This window comes from Salvelinus alpinus, chromosome 15 (assembly GCF_045679555.1).
Source record: "Salvelinus alpinus chromosome 15, SLU_Salpinus.1, whole genome shotgun sequence".
Classification (NCBI taxonomy): domain Eukaryota; kingdom Metazoa; phylum Chordata; class Actinopteri; order Salmoniformes; family Salmonidae; genus Salvelinus; species Salvelinus alpinus.
This window is the reverse complement of record NC_092100.1, coordinates 25,354,735-25,372,501: the sequence shown is the minus strand read 5'-3', so window position 1 is coordinate 25,372,501 and position 17,767 is coordinate 25,354,735. Positions and strand designations below refer to the sequence as shown.

General features: G+C 42.1%; 1 protein-coding gene across 1 annotated transcript in view; it reads left to right on the top strand.

The window, feature by feature from the left end:
- Positions 1–10,931, top strand: part of LOC139539783 (E3 ubiquitin-protein ligase znrf1-like) — a 47,695-nt gene extending 36,764 nt beyond the window's left edge. Inside the window, exons 3-5 of the mRNA XM_071343068.1 lie at positions 8,908–9,013; positions 9,346–9,436; positions 9,722–10,931. Of these exons, the coding sequence (XP_071199169.1) occupies positions 8,908–9,013; positions 9,346–9,403 (164 nt within the window). The 3' untranslated portion in view covers positions 9,404–9,436; positions 9,722–10,931. The remainder of the gene's footprint in view (positions 1–8,907; positions 9,014–9,345; positions 9,437–9,721) is intronic.
- The last annotated feature ends 6,836 nt before the right edge of the window (positions 10,932–17,767 follow it).

The window sequence follows — 17,767 nt, the reverse complement described above, 5'->3', positions numbered from 1 at the left end:
ATGAATAATTATATAGTTAATATTAGTAGACATGCAATCATAATTGACTGTAGCACATATAAAGCACCCACAAGCTACCGGTGGCTGAAAACAATCGTCGCGGGACGAACGAGGGACGAATTTCCGGGCAAGGGCAGTCCATTTAAAATTCCTTCCTTCCTCCCTCGCCCCTTGCCCTGCAAGTGTAAACTCGTCAGACGTCATGATACGTCATCAGAAGTGCCTACTTAATTTGAGGGCTGAGGGGAGAGGGTGTGTCTTTTAAGTGTTTGGAATGCAGCCAATGACTTATCTGTGACCCAAGACCTGCTCAGATAATCCCTACCATTGTGTCGCTGAGTTGTCATAGTGCTGCTGCAAATGTACATTGTCCGAGGGGCGTTGGCAGTCATAATGTAAGTAATCTAATTTATGTCCCTCTAACTCCCCTGATTGCCCCTGTCATTCCTAAAAAAATAGCCCACATTAACATGTGGAGCCTCATTCATGAAATCGATAACTTGCTAGTAACCGATAACATTCATATACTGGCTATCTCTGAAACCCACTTAGATAATTCCTTTGATGATACAATGGTAGGAATATATGGTTATAATATCTGCAGAAGAGACAGGAATGCCAATAGTGGAGGTGTTGCTGTGTATGTTCAGAGTCATGTTCCTGTAAAGCTTAGAGAGGATCTCATGTCAAATGCTGTTGAAGTAATATGGCTAGAGGTTCACCTGTCTCACCTGAAGCTCATTTTAGTGGGAAGCTGCTATAGATCACCAAGTGCTAATAGTCCGTATCTGGATGATATGTGTGAAATACTTGATAATGTATGTGATATCAACAGAGAGGTATATTTTCTGGGTGACCTAAATATTGACTGGCTTTCATCAAACTGTAACCAGTGCCTGCAACCTGGTTCAGGTTATCAGTCAACCTACCAGGGTATTTACAAACAGTACAGGAATTAAATCATCCACATGTATTGATCACATCTTTCCTAATGCTGCAGAAAATGTCCTTTGAATGTTTTGGTACCGACTGGAGAGCTCTTCTTTGTCTACACCCATTCAGCATCGTTCACACCCTCTTAAGCTTTAGCCGACCCATGTCTTTAAGGGTTGATCAGGGCTTTCTGTACAAGCACCCAAGCTAACTGGCTAAATTGCTAGCTACTTCCAGACACAAATGAGAGAACAGCTCACTGAACATTACTCGCCATAGCAGAGCTGGTTAGGCTGTTTTTATGTTATCCAGAGCGTTGGTGACTGCAACTGTGCTGTCATATTGTCCGTACGGCCATATTCTGCGCTCTGGCACATTCAGACGAGAGTGCTCTGAAATCAGAGTAGATGGCCAGACTGACTTTACGAACACACCCAAAATGGTTACTTGCATAGTGGAGTCTTTTGTTAAGACATGTAGCTAGCTAGCTAGGTAAACAATAAACCATAATCTCAATTCATGATGTTACTACCCTGCATGAATCTGCAGGTAGTTAACCAACCAGGTTCAATGTTAGCTAGCTAACATTAGGCTATAACTAGCCAAGCAAATGGCTCTGAGATACGAATAATAAGATCATACACATAACGTTAGCTAGCGAGCCAGCCAGCTAACGTTAGCTGGCTAGCTAACAGTTCACTTTAACTTGAAATGAAAACGACTTTGTCAAAATTAGAAACGTGTAATATCTGAAAATGTAGCTAGCTAGACAATTTTTCTCGTATACATCATGGTTGGACGCTTCTCCCTGTCAGGGATGCCATGGTTGCCCTAATTTGAAGATATAATCCGGAGGCAGGTGTTTTCTCCATCTCATTAGCTATCATACTCTAATTCCACTGATTTCAAAGCTCAGTTCTCCAGAAAGTGGAGAGCAACACTTATGCAGTTCTACTAAGCAATATTTTTTTTTTTACCTACACCTACACATACTAAACAGCTCAAATAGACAGAAGTGTGCTATATGGCAGACCAATCCGAATTCATCTCTTGGCATGTCCAGCCCACTCATTATCTCAGCCAATCATGGCTAGCGGGAAGGTTGCTCCCTTTTTCTGTGGCTAAACCAACTAGGCTCGTAATTTAACAATTTTATTCATATTTACAGATGGCATACAAGTTTGTTATTAAGGCACATGAAAGTTCATATGTGCCAGAAGCCATTTCTGCCCCCAAAAATGCATTTTGATTTAAAAAAGTATATTACGTTCAAATGGCTCATGTGAAGTAGTGACCCGCAACATACGCCTAGTTTCCTGAAACGGGTCACAAGAGGTCATACAATAAGTTTTTTAGTGATTCCTATGTTGAAGGTGTAAATAATATTTGCTGGTCTGTGGTGTGTAATGAAGAGCAATCAGATGCTGCACTTGACACATTTATGAAATTGCTTATTCCAATTACTAATAAACATGCACCCATTGAGAAAATGTAAAAACTGTTAAATCCCCGTGGATTGATGAGGAATAAAAATTGTATGGTTGAGAGGGTTGAGGCAAAAGGATTGGCAAAAGTCTGGCTGGCAAACATACTGTAAATTGAGAAATCATGTGACTAAACTGAATAAAAAGAAGAAGAGACTGTACTATGAAACAAAGATAAATTATAGAAAGAATGATAGAAAAAGCTTTGGAGCACCTTAAATGAAGTTTTGGGCAAAAAGACTAACTCAGCTCCATCATTCATGAATCAGATGGCTCATTCATCACAAAATGTACTGATATTGCCAACTACTTTAATGATTTTTTAATTGGCAAGGTTAGCAAACGTAGGCATGACATTCCAACAACCAATTCTAAACATCTATGCATAACTGACCAAATTATTAAAGACAAGCATTGTAATTTAGAATTCAGTAAAGTGAGTGTAGAAGAGGTGAAATAATTATTGTTGTCTATCAACAATGACAAGCCACCTGGGTCTGACAACATGGATGGAAAATTACTGAGGATGATAGCAGACGGTATTGCCACTCCTATTTGCCATCTCTTCAATCTAAGCCTACAGGAAAGTATCTTCCCTCAGGCCTGGAGGGAAACAAAAGTCACCCTTTACTGGCTCAAACAGCCAGCCAATCAGCCTGTTACCAACACTTAGTAAACTTTTAGAAAAAATTGTGTTTGACCAGATACAATGCTATTTCACAGTAAACAAATTAACAACAGATTTTCAGCATTTATATGGAAGGGAACTCAACATGTACTGCACTTACACAAATTACTGATGATTAGCTGAGCAAAATTGATAATAAAAATTTGCTGTTTTGTTTGACATCAGTGCAGCTTTTGACATTATCAATCATAATCTGCTGCTGGAAAAACTTGTGTTATGGCTTTACATTCCCTGCTATATTGTGGATTGAGAGTTACCTGTCTAACAAAACACAGAGGGTGTTTTTTAATGGAAGCCTCTCCAACATAATCCGGGTAGAGTCAGGCATTCCCCAGGGCAGCTGTCTAGGCCCCTTACTTTTTCAATCTTTACTAATGACCTGCCACTGGCTCTGAGTAAAGCCTGTGTGTCTATGTACTGTATCCTGATGACTCAACACTATACACATCAGCTACCACAGCAAGTAAAATCACTGCAACACTTAACAAAGAGCTGCAGTTAGTTTCAGATTGGGTGGCAAGAAATAAGTTAGTCCTAAATATTTCAAAAACAAAAAGTGTTGTATTTGGGACAAATCCTTCACTAAACCCTAAACCTCAACTAAATATTGTTATGAACAATGTGGGAATTGAGAAAGTTAACTTAAGGATCGGACCCTTTTTTCCATTTTCGCCTAAAATGTCATACCCAAATCTAACTGCCTCTATCTCAGGATGTGAAGCAACGATATACATATTCTTGATACCATTTGAAAGGAAACACTTTGACATTTGTGGAAATGTGAAATTAATGTAGGAGAATATAAGGAGACTAAACTGCTTGGAGTAACCCTGAATGGTAAACTGTCATGGTCAAAACATATTGATGCAACAGTAGCTAAGATAGGGAGAGGTCTGTCATAATAAAGTGTAGTAGCCTGAGGGTATATACTTAATGTGTTGTGAAATCTGTTGTGAGTTGTAGTGTAATGTTTTTAAAATTGTATGACTGCATTATTTTTTCTGGACCCCAGGAACAGTAGCTGCTGCCTTGGCAGGAACTAATAGGGATCCATAAAAAATACAAAATACTCCCTTAAAATAACTTCACTTGAAAAATGAGAAAAAAGCAGCAATATTACTGTTTGTCCCTCTTGAGACACTATAGCAACCACATAGCCAATAACATTTCCTCAAATAGTCAGAATTATTCTAAGATAAATCAAGAAATCTGAATTCAATTGACGTTTTGTTGAAGTCTTAGTCGTGAAATTTTACATCAAACTAGGATGGTTGGTGAAGTATTTCTCAAGTGAAAAACTATTCGCCTCAACACTTCATTGAAGAATCCCATCCATAGTTCCCACTCCTACTAAGAGTACTGTTAATCAATCACAGACTAAGGGGCGTAGACTTCGGCTACTGAACTTCGCCTTGCCTCAAGAAAAAATATTGTGTGCGCGAATAGCCGAAAAAAAACCTGACAAACACCAAAACAAAAAAACAAAAAAATTGTTATAATAGATCAAAATCAAATCAAATCAAATGTTATTAGTCACATGCGCCGAATACAACAGGTGTAGACCTTACAGTTAAATGCCTACTTACGAGCCCCGAACCAACAACACAGTTAAAAAAAATACAGATAAGAATAAGAAATAAAAGTAACAAGTAATTAAAGAGCAGCAGCAAAATAATAATAGCAAGACTATATACAGGGGGGTACCGGTACAGAGTTAATGTGCGGGGGCACTTGTTAGTTGAGGTAATATGTACATGTAGGTAGAGTTATTAAAGTGACTATGCATAGATGATAACAACAGAGAGTAGTAGCGGTGTAAAGGGGGGCAATGCAAATAGTCTGTGTAGCCATTTGATTAGGTGTTCAGGAGTCTTATGGCTTGGGGGTAGAAGCTGTTTAGAAGCCTCTTGGACCTAGACTTGGCACTCCGGTACCGCTTGCCGTGCGGTAGCAGAGAGAACAGTCTATGACTAGGGTGGCTAGAATCTTTGACAATTTTTAGGGCCTTCCTCTGACACCGCCTGGTATAGAGGTCCTGGATGGTCCGTTCGCACTACCCTCTGTAGTGCCTTGCAGTCGGAGGCCGAGCAGTTGCCATACCAGGCAGTGATGCAACCAGTCAGGATGCTCTCGATGGTGCAGCTGTAGACACCAAGGAACTTGAAGCTCTCAACCTGCTCCCCTACAGCCCCATCTATGAGAATGGGGGCGTGCTCGGTCCTCCTTTTCCTGTAGTCCACAATCATCTCCTTTGTCTTGATCATGTTGAGGGAGAGGTTGTTGTCCTGGCACTACATGGCCAGGTCTCCGACCTCCTCTCTATGGGCTGTCTCGTCGTTGTCGGTGATCAGGCCTACCACTGTTGTGTCATCGGCAAACTTACGGATGGTGTTGGAGTCTTGCCTGGCCGTGCAGTCATGAGTGAACAGGGGGTACAGGAGGGGACTGAGCACGCACCCCTGAGGGGCCCCCGTGTTGAGAATTAGAGTGGTGGATGTGTTGTTACCTACCCTTACCATCTGTGGGCGGCCAATCAAGGAGTCCAGGATCCAGTTGCAGAGGGAGGTGTTTAGTCCCAGGGTCCTTAGCTTAGTGATGAGTTTTGAGGGCACTATGGTGTTGAACGCTGAGCTGTAGTCAATGAAAAGCATTCTCACATAGGTGGTCCTTTTGTCCAGGTGGGAAAGGGCAGTGTGGAGTGCAATAGAGATTGCATCATCTGTGGATCTGTTAGGGCGGTATGCAAATTGGAGTGGGTCTAGGATTTTTGGTGTAATGGTGTTGATGTGAGCCATGACCAGCCTTTCAAAGCATGGTTCAGTAGTCATTTAGGCAGGGTACCTTAGTGTTCTTGGGCACAGGGACTATGGTGGTATGCTTGAAACATGTTGGTATTACAGATTCAGACAGGAAGAGGTTGAAAATGTCAGGGAGACACTTGCCAGTTGGTCAGCGCACGCTCTGAGTACACGCCATGGTAATCTGTCTGGCCTTGCGGCCTTTTGAATGTTGACTTGTTTAAAGGTCTTACTCACATTGGCTGCGGAGAGCATGATCACACAGTCGCCTGGAACAGCTGATGCATGTTTCAGTGTTACTTGCCTCAATGCAGCAATTTAAGTAATTTAGCTTGTCTGGTAGGCCCGTGTCACTGGGCAGCTCTCGGCTGTGCTTCCCTTTGTAGTCTGTAATAGTTTGCAAGCCCTGCCACATCCGACGAGCGTCGGAGTCGGTGTATTATGATTTAATCTTAGTCCTGTATTGATGCTTTGCCTGTTTGATGGTTCGTCAGAGGGTATAGAGGAATTTCTTAAAAGCTTTCGGGTTAGAGTCCCACTCCTTGAAAGCGGCAGCTCTACCCTTTAGCTCAGTGAGGATGTTCCCTGTAATCCATGGCTTCTGGTTGGGGTATGTACGAACAGTCACTGTGGGGACGACGTCATCGATGCACTTATTGATGAAGCCAGTGACTGATGTGGTGTACTCATCAATGCCATCGGAAGAATCCCGGAACATATTCCAGTCTGTGTTAGCAAACAGTCCTGTAGCTTAGCATCTGCTTCATCTGACCACTTTTTTAATTGACCGAGTCACTGGTGCTTCCTGCTTTAATTATTGCTTGTAAGCAGGAATCAGGAGGATATAATTATGGTCAGATTTGCCAAATGGTGGGTGAGGGAGAGATTTGTACGCATCTCTGTGTGTGGAGTAAAGGTGGCCTAGATATTTTTCCCCTGTGGTTGCACATTTAACATGCTGGTAGAAATTTGGTAAAACGGATTTAAGTTTTCCTGCATTAAAGTCCCCGGCCACTAGGAGCGCCACTTCTGGATGAGCGTTTTCCTGTTTGCTTATGGCTGTATACAGCTCATTGAGTGCGGTCTTAGTGCCAGCATCGGTCTGTGGTAGTATGTAGACAGCTACGAAAAATACAGATGAAAACTCTCTAGGTAGATAGTGTGGCCTACAGATTATCATGAGATACTCTACCTCAGGCGAGCAAAACCTTGAGACTTCCTTAGATATCGTGCCCCAGCTGTTGTTTACAAATATACATAGACCGCCACCCCTTGTCTTACCAGAGGCTGCTGTTCTATCCTGCCGATACAGTGTGTAACCCGCCAGCTGTATGTTATTCATGTCGTCGTTCAGCCACAACTCGGTAAAACACAAGATATTACAGTTTTTAATGTCCTGTTGGTAGTTCAATCTTGCTCGTAGGTCATCGATTTTATTTTCCAATGATTGCACGTTGGCCAATAGAACTGATGGCAGTGGGGGTTTACTCGCTCGCCTACAAATTTTCAGAATGCAGCCCGACCTCTGCCCCCTTTTTCTCCGTCTTCTCTTCACACAAATGACGGGGATTTGGGCCTGTTCCCGGGAAAGCAGTATATCCTTCATGTCGGACTCGTTAAAGGAAAAAGCTTCTTCCAGTTCGTGGTGAATAATCGCTGTTCTGATGTCCAGAAGTTATTTTCGGTCATAAGAGACAGTAGCAGCAACATTATGTACAAAATAAAAAAATAAGTTACAAACATCGCAAAAAAACGAAGAAATAACACAGTTTGTTAGGAGCACGTAAAACGTCATCCATCCTCTCTGGCGTCATTCTACTAAAGACTGATGCAGGGTTTTACCGGCTTAAGCCTGTCGCATGCTTCCCAGTTGAAACCGTTTGCACAGCACGGCCCCATTCTTTTCGACGGGGCTGCTGTGGAGCAGGTTGAGAGCTTCAAGTTCCTTGGTGTCCACATCACCAACAACCTACCATGGTCCAAGCACACCAAGACAGTCGTGAAGAGGGCACAACAAAACTAATTCCCCCCTCAGGAGTCTGAAAAGATTTGGCATGGGTCCTCAGATCCTCAAAAGGTTCTACAGCTGCACCAGTACATCACTGGGGCCAAGCCACCCTGGACTCGAGCCACCCTAGTCATAGACTGTTCTCTCTGCTACCGCATGGCAAGTGGTACCGGAGCGCCAAGTCTAGGTCCAAGAGGCTTCTAAACAGCTTCTTTCCCCAAGCCTTAAGACTCCTGAACATCTAATCAAATGGCTACCCAGACTATTGCATTGCCCCCACCCCCTTTCTTTTACGCTGCTGCTACTCTCTGTTATTATCTATGCATAGTCACTTTAATAACTCTACCTACATGTACATATTACCTCAATTACCTCGAGTAGTCGATGCCCCCGCATATTGACTCTGTACCGGTACCCCCTGTACATAGCCTCACTATTGTTATTTTACTGCTGCTCTTTAATTATTTGTTTATTTTATTTCTTATTCTTTTTTTTCAGGCATTTAAAAAAAAAAAGATTAAACTGCATTGTTGGTTAAGGGCTTGTAAGTAAGCATTTCACTGTTGTATTTGGTGCATGTGACATAAAATGCGATTTGATTTTGATTTGTTGATCCAGACTAGACTGTGTTCAATGCTGCCCCCTGCTGTTTGTTTACACAGCAGCAACCAGATCAGGCCTAGACCTCTTTCTGACGCACCGACTAGATGCTCTTCCATCTGACTAGTCCCCAGCTGTGTGTCTTTTTCTCTGTTCTATTCTGGTATTTCTGTTCTATTGCTGCTGTAGTTGTAAAGCCTATAGTAATTTACAGATTCTTTGTTGATATTGATGTGCCACTGCCTCACTGCCTTTGCTATTTCATATTAGGTACAATTTGATGATGTGTCATTGCCACTCACGGTTGTCTTGTGTTTTCTTTTGTGTGTTTGTGTGTGTGTGTGCCTGCTTGCCTGTGTGTGCGTCTGCTGGTGTGTTTTTTTGTGTGTGTTCCAGATGACGTGCTGGCCAGGGATGCCGGAGAGTGTGTAATCTGTCTGGAGGAGCTGCAGCAAGGAAACACCATCGCCAGACTGCCGTGCCTCTGCATCTATCACAAAAGGTGAGACAGCGGGACTACTCAAATGGCACCCTATCCCTGATATAGTGAACTACTTTTGATTAGGGCCAATTGGGGTCTCTGGTCAAAAGTAGGTTGCCACAGGAAATAGGGTGCCATTTTAGGACACACCTTCAGACTGAGCTCAGTTCCTGATCCTGACTGTACAATACGCACACAGGCTCACAGGATTACACACAGCCTGAAATGACTCCACTAGATTAATTATACTCAGTGGGGCAATACATTTAGGCCTTAGCGATGTACTGTAGCTAAGGCCAGAGAGTTATGTGCATTCATGTGATGATGGTGGGTTTTTTCCTCTTTCTGTTCAGCTGTATAGACTCCTGGTTTGAGATCAATCGTTCCTGCCCTGAGCATCCTTCAGACTGACTGACCTCTGTGCTCCTACTCCTACTGTTCAAGGTGAGAGCATCTCCTCACCTGTTTCTCTTCCACACAGGAGACTGGTGACATGAGGTGTTTCAAAGAACATTATGATCCACATAGCTCACTCACTCGCTGCATAATGCATACGCAGTACGCACACATATGACCACCCTCAATAAAACTCACATTCTTAGTCAGTTTGAAGCTAGAGCATACTGTAAGCGTAAATGATGCACTCAAAATAACCTTCTGAACTGTTTTTGTGTATCCACTTTAATGTATGGTTAACATCTCCCCTCCATTTCTCTCTTTATCTATCAGGACACTTTATGTTCCTACCATGGATATCTGGACACTGAAGTAACCAAAAAACTAAACAATCAAAACAACCTATCTATCAATTGATCTATCAATCTATCAAGAGAATTCCTAGCAAACGGAACCAAAAGAAAAAACATTAAGCTTATACTGTCACTTCCACATGCATAAAAGAGTGCCCCTCCTCCCTGCCACCTCCCCCCTAGCCCTAGAGGCTGCTAACTGCCAGGCCCTATGTTGGCCCAACTAGGCTGACCATCCCTCCAGGCCAACTGCCTCACCAGGCTGCTTGGCCCCCCAGCCAGCCAGTCACCATGCCACATGGCCTGGTCCTCTCTAGGCTCCTCCGGTCTGGGCCTTGTTCTGCTCTGCCTTCCATTTTGCCTCCTGAGTTTGGCCCTGCCTGGCTCCATATCACTCATCTGGATCCAGCCATCTCATGGCCTTCATCAGGGAGAGACAGAGGAGGATAATGAAGATAAAGAAAAAGATGAAGAGGAAGGAATAGGGCTGGATGAACCCTGTGTGCCAGGGCAGGGTGGACTCCCAGGACGTTGTCTGATAATGCAACAAAAGGCTTTCCCGCAATCACCAGAGTTACAGCACCCGCTCACCCAATAATTAGATGAAGAGACATGCGCTTATCTTAGTCTTTACTTTGAGGTGGAGCAGCGATGTGTGAAGTGCAGCATTGGTGGCAGGCAGGGTCTGTCTATGTAGGTTTCTGTTTGGGTAATGTGTGTTTGGGTTGTGTGTGTGTGTGTGTGTGTGTGTGGAGGGGTGTAGTTAATGCTTCTATATGTGTCGGGGCAGTGAAAATATCAGTCAGACTACACTTGTTCTGTGTGCGTTAGTGTGTGGAGGGGTACGTCGTTTATGCTTGGTGGTGGGTGAATGTGTGTGAGTGTGCTTATGTGTCGTGGGGGACAGTTGGGGGTCGTTGGTTTATGTTTTTCTATGTTCTGGGGCTGTGAGGATGGTGTCCGTAAGCATACATGTGGTGTGGTTGAGGTTGGGGTGATGATGCAGCCATCTCTGTAGTGTGAGAGCCTGATTTGCTAAAGGGTCAAAAAGAAGTCTGAGACAATACTATGTGTTGGTCTGTGTTTGAAATGTTTACAATTTAGATGTCCATTTTCCCTGTGTGAATGTGGTATCGCTCCCTTTATTTTGCTAATGTTTACAGTTACATAAAATCGACATGACATACACACTCTTTCTCCTTGTTTTTGTCCACCAGGTTTTTGCTGCGATGGGGAAACGCTGACCAGAATTAGTAATTTCCCTGTAAGGGCCTTGAGTGTGTTCATGTGTGTGTATGTGTGATGTCTCTTGGTCTAAGCTACTGTCTGTGCCCCACATGTTTTCTGATGAAATAGGTCAGGTCCTCTCTGGTTGTGTTGGCTGATGTGACTTAATGTAATGGACGTATTAAAGACCTATCAACCCAAAAATGACAGTCACATCGTGGAGCTATTCCAGGGTTATAACTTATTTATTCACATTTAACAAGATTTGTTTCCCCAAATCTGACAGAAAACATACATTACTCTTCAGAATGCCTCTAGTGTGTAAAGAATAACAGAATGATGATTCTGGAAGAAAAAAAACTAACATAGCTCAACAAATGGGTGAATATTTTTTCAATTTCTGCTAGATGAAAATGTAGAGAATATAGTACCTGTGAGGCCACTATAAACAATTCATTACCAAGCAGACAACCACCAAGCTTCAACTGAACAAGGAACACAGGGGAGACAGACTACTAGTCAGTTATGATAGAGTATACTATACATATTCATGTCTCCTGCTAACTGTATCCCTGCCCGACTCTGCTAAAGGGCCATATACCTTGATTTCATTTAATGTTTTGAGATGACTTTTTTTCCAAGGATGTGAATGGGTGCCTGTTTTGGAGGTACCAACTAATTGTTTGATGATTTTGATGTGCAATCTGTGGGATGAATTCTGATAATGATATATACACAGTACCAGTCAAAAGTTTGGACACACCTACTCCTTCAAGGGTTTTTCTTTATTTGTACTATTTTCTACATTGTAGAATAATAGTGAAGACATCAACACCTTGAAATAACACATATGGAATCATGCAGTAACCAAAAAAGTGTTAAATAAATCAATACATGTTTTATATTTTAGATTCTTCAAAATAGCCACCCATTGCCTTGATGACAGCTTTGCACTCCAACACTCTCCTTCTTGATCAAATAGCCCTTACAGGCTGCAGGTGTGTTAGGGTCATTGTCCAGTTGAAAAACAAATGATAGTCCCACTAAGCGCAACCCAGATGGGATGGCTTATCGCTGCAGAATGCTGTGTTAGCCATGCTGGTTAAGTGTGCCTTGAATTCTAAATAAATCACGGATAGTGTCACCAGCAAAGCCCCCCCACACCACCACACCTCCTCCTCCATGATTCACAGTGGGAACCACACAGGCAGAGATCATCCGTTCACCTACTCTGCGTCTCACAAAGACACGGCGGTTGGAACCAAAAATCAAACATTTGGACTCATCAGAACAACGGACAGATTTCCTCCGGTCTAATGTCCATTGCTCATATTTCTTGGCCCAAGCAAGTCTCTTCTTCTTATTGGTGTCCTTAAGTAGTGGTTTCTTTGCAGCAATTTGACAATGAAGGCCTGATTCACGCAGTCTCCTCTGAACAGTTCATGTTGAGATGTGTCTGTTACTTGAACTCTGTGAAACATTTGATGCTTGATGGTTTTTGCAACTGCACTTGAAGAAACTTTCAAAGTTCTTGAAATGTTCCGGAATGACTGACCTTCATGTCTTAAAGTAATGATGGACTGTCGTTTCTCTTTGCTTATTTGAGCTGTTCTTACATTTACATTTTACATTTAAGTCATTTAGCAGACGCTCTTATCCAGAGCTTGCCATAATATGAACTTGGTATGTTACCAAATAGGGCTATCTTCTGTACACCACCCCTACCTTGTCACAACACAACTGATTGGCTCAAACGCATTAAGAAGGAATGAAATTCCGCACCTGTTAATTGAAATGCACTCCAGGTGACTACCTCATGAAGCTCGGGCTCCAGCCCAGCTGTCTAAGGCACTTCATCTCAGTGCAAGAGGCGTCACTACAGTCCCTGGTTCGATTCTAGGCTGTATCACATCTGGCCATGATTGGGAGTCCCATAGGGTGGCGCACAATTGGCCCAGCGTCGTCCGGGTTAGGACGGGGTAAGCCGTCATTGTAAATAAGAATTTGTTTGTAACTGACTTGCCTAGTTAAATAAAGGTTCAATTAAAAAAAACATGTAAAAAAGCTGCTTGAGAGAATGCCAAGAGTGTGCAATACTATCATCAAGGAAAAGGGTGGCTACTTTGAAGATTCTCAAATATATTTTGATTTGTTTAACTCGTTTTTGGTTACTACATGATTCCATGTGTGTTATTTCATAGTTTTGATGTCTTCACTATTATTCTACAATGTAGAAAATAGTAAAATAAAGAAAAATGCTGGAATGAGTAGGTGTGTCCAAACTTTTGACTGGTACTGTATATAAATATATATATATATATATAATAATAATAAAAATGACAAAATAAACATGCTTTTTCATGTAATTTCCTTAACTAGATTCAGGCTTAAATGTTAAGTTTAACAAATCTACTCTATAAATAATGGTGTGCTAATGCTTGTCATTAAGCTACTTTGTTGACCCATCAGCTAATGTTAAAAGGCTAAGGCTGTGTTCTCTTCTGTCCTGGATAGATTGATGGATTCTCTTGAGGAGAAAACTTGGATCACTCCTGTGACCACTTACAGTTGTTATTACTCTGTTACATAAACCCTGGGTTGTTTTTCTCTAGTCTCATTGGCTTGTCTCAACACATGTCACCACTGAGCAAATAAGATTGTAAGAAGAAATCTTTAGAGACATGAGCAACTTCACCATGGCAATATAAATAAATACTTAACTCTCTATCAGAAGGGGCCATTTACAGTTTAAGTACAGTATGCACATATCAACGGCACAAAATAGAGCAGAAACTAAATGTAAACCGATGGATTTAGTTAATTACAAGTAGTCAATAAATAATTTCAAGCCATACAGTTATGTTGTAGTAAAATCTAAAGAAGCATTTAATTCTGAGGAACTTAAGAGGATAAACAGAGGACAGACAATAATAACACAATTTGCCCTTGGGACTAGTCAGTCACTCACGCTATAAAAACAATTATACCAAACGCCTGACACCCGGTGGCAGACAGAGGTATTGCATCCCTAAGTAGTACTGCACACTTCATTCATTTATTCAGTGCTCTGTGATAAGGTGATAGCTTCAGTACCTTCAGCTACAGCACCTTCCCAGGATTCATTAGGTTCTTGGGGTCCAGAGTGGCCTTGAGGCCCTGCATGACCTCCATGGCAAGGGGTCCCATCTTCTCACAAAGCAACACTCGTTTCCCCAGGCCCACCCCGTGCTCCCATGTACATGTCCCGTCCAGTGCCACTGCTTTTCTACAAAGTGAGAGAGAAACAGAGAAATATGAAGACAGGGATAAGAGAGAATGAGTTCCATGGTGAGGTACAAGGGGCCGATCAATGACGAGGTATAGGAAAAACTAGGGAGAAAATATAGAGGACAGAGAGACCTACAGTACCTGGCCAGTCTCTCAGTGAACTCTAGTGACCTCATCCTGGTCATTTGGGTCCATGACCATTATACAGTGGAAGTTTTCATCTCCAACATAACCCACGATCAGACCTCAGGAGAGAAAGAAGCCGTAAGACACTACTGTGCACACAAACATATACATCAGTTCCCCAACTAGCGGCCTGAAGGCAGTTTTATTTGGCCCATCCAGTTTTCTGAGCAGAATATTATTATTATTACTATTAAATGTATATATTTTTTTAATGTTCATTGTTGGACATAAAATACTCCTTATTGGACTTATGATGAACTGCACTTAATTGTTCAAGTGTATACCCTGCATCTATAGACATTATAGGTTGAAAGGTGAAAAAAACAGCATAGACAAACATTATATTCATATTATTATAAGCCTTACATAAGTATTCAGACCCTTTGCAATGAGACTCGAAATTGAGCTTAGGTGCATCCTGTTTCCATTGATCATCCTTGAGATGTTTCTATAACTTGATTGGAGTCCACCTGTGGTAAATTTAATTGATTGAACATGATTTGGAAAGGCACACACTGTCTGTATCAGGTCCCACAGTTGACAGTGCATGTCAGAGCAAAAACCAAGCCATTAATTAGAATGTATTGTCTGTAGAGCTCCGGCCAGCCAAACTGAGTAATCGGGGGGAAGGGCCTTGGTCAGGGAGGTGACCAAGAACCCGATGGTCACCCTGACAGAGCTCCAGAGTGCCTCTGTGGAGATGGGAGAACCTTCCAGAAGGAAAAACATCTCTGCAGCACTCCACCAATCAGGCCTTATGGTAGAGTGGCCAGACGGAAGCCACTACTCAGTAAAAGGCACATGACAGCCCGCTTGGAGTTTGCCAGAAGGCACTTAAAGACTCTCAGACCACGAGAAACAAGGTTCTCTGGCTTTGGCCCAAATGCCAAGTGTTACACCTCTCAGCACCTGACCAATACCATCCCTACGGTGAAGCATGGTGGTGGCAGTATCATGCTGTGGGGATGTTTTCAGTGGTCAGGACTGGGAGTCTAGTCAGGGTTGAGGGGAAGACGAATGGAGCAAAGAACAGAGAGATCCTTGATGAAAACCTACTCCAGAGCGCTCAGGACCTCAGACTGGGGCGAAGGTTCACCCCCCAACAGGACAACAACCCTATGCACACAGCCAAGACAAGGCAGGAGTAGCTTCGGGATAAGTCATTGAATTTCCTTGAGTGGCCCAGCCAGAGCCCGAACTTGAACCCGATCGAACATCTCTGGAGAGACCTGAAAATAGCTGTGCAGTGACGCACAGCTATTTCACCAAGCAAAAACAAAGCAAAAACCTGTTTGTTTTTTCATTATGGGGTATTGTGTGTAGATTGATGAGGGAAAAAACAATTTCATCAATTTTTAAATAAGGCTGTAATGTAACAAAATGTGGAAAAAGTCAAGGGGTCTGAATACGTTCCGAATGCACTGTATATGTCCTTTTAAATATACAGTAACTACATGAAATCTTAAATGTAATCTACGTAATCCCCGGAAGTAATTATTTATCATGAGCAGACCATAAACAATAACTAGTAATGCTGCATACACCAAGAAAGGTTAAAATCTCACTGTTCTGTTAAAATAGTTATAAATTGCTGAGGTGTAGTCACTTTTGAGGACACAAGCTCAAGTGCACAATACAAATATGATGAAAATATGAAATATTTTATGACGTATTTCCTATTCAACAAAACTGTATGAATAAGGCTTGAAATCACTTATATGCTTTCTAAAAATAGTATAAATAAAAACCAACTAACTATAAGATTTCCCCTTCCTTATAACTATAAAATACATATTTGTATGTTTAGCGTGTCTCTCTTGATCAAAACATCTGGCCCCACCGCTGTGAACATCACACTGAGCTCTAGTTTGGCTTCCTGAACTCCTTAGGTACCCACCTTTCATCTCATAGTAATATTGCCTAACAGAAAGTGTTTTTTGTTCCAAATCTGAGGAGTTGAGGCGTTACGTCCACTCCTACATCACTACAGTAACCATGCTAAACGATCAATCACATCAATAGGGGTTGTAATGAAAAATGATCAAACAAGTACTGTATGTTTCCTTTTGTAAGTTATTCCCATGTGTCATAGGGTCTTGAACAAAGCCCCAGTTCTAGGGCCCATGGCCTCCTCAGGGAAGATGCCTCTGAATAACAGGAAAACAACTTTATATTTACCATGTGGCCTTGTCTTATTAGTCAACAGTGTACAGCCAGTAGGCCTTATGGCAGGCAAACAAGTGTGCACTATTTTTGGAATTGAATAAGTTCCCCCTGACTAGTAAATTAGGAAATATAACATCAAGATTGGCCCATGGCTATTCTTTTTTCACTTGTGTATGTAGCTAGCCATTGTATTTAGAAAGCTCTGGTTTTTGAACTTGTGACATGTCTGCAGGTCATGTGAAAGACAGCAGATAATTGGACTGAGAGTTTTCCCTTTCCCCAGATTAAATCAATCAAAATATCTGGCAACTTTTGTATTATAGCCCCAGTACCTAGTTTTGTCAATGGTGATGATGGATTTACACATATCAAAGTGGGTCAGTGGCATGCAGTGAGGCTCAGTTGGGGGCCCTTCAACCAGGACCCATGGTAGGCTATATAGAATAGAACAGTAATTCACTCATTATCCCATCAGAGATGTATGTGTACTGCTACAGGGAGAGAAAGAGAGAAGAGTGGGGGGGGTCTGATGTCCTTCATATTCCACTGGTTCCATCACAGCTTAGAGCGTACAAGCTGTGCCACAGGTCCAGTTCCAGAGGCCATGGCCAGGTTTCCTGATAGCGATGGAATTTAGGCTTACGAGTGTTTTAACGATGCATCTTTCCTGGCTGGGCCCAAAGCTCTGCTGCCTGGGCCAAATGTGCTCAGAATCCTAATCACTGCACCTGGAATGATGAAAATGTTCTCTCTCTTTCCACAATAGAACTCAAGGACTCCCCATGTGTACTGTTTCCCCATATGTACTGTTTGCTTCTGCGCACATCTACTTCAGTTTGCTTACAGGACTTTCTGTCCTCCTTCTTGGGTATTTAAACTGAGCTTATGTGGTTCAACAGTAATGTACTTCTAATGATAAGTCAATTAAATATGTTACAGGTGTCTGAGAACAATTTTGTGTAATTTATCATAGGCTACAGTAGCGGAGAGTGGGGTATATGGAGCAATTTTATACATTTAGCATCACTCTGTCAAGTGAAATATAGTATTTTTTCAAAAAACATATCTAAATATATTTCAGGATGTTGTGTATCCCTGGAAATATTAGAATTCATGTAAACATTACAATTCTGAAAACATAGCTTGTCCAAAGAAAGTGGTCACTTGGCACAATTTATAC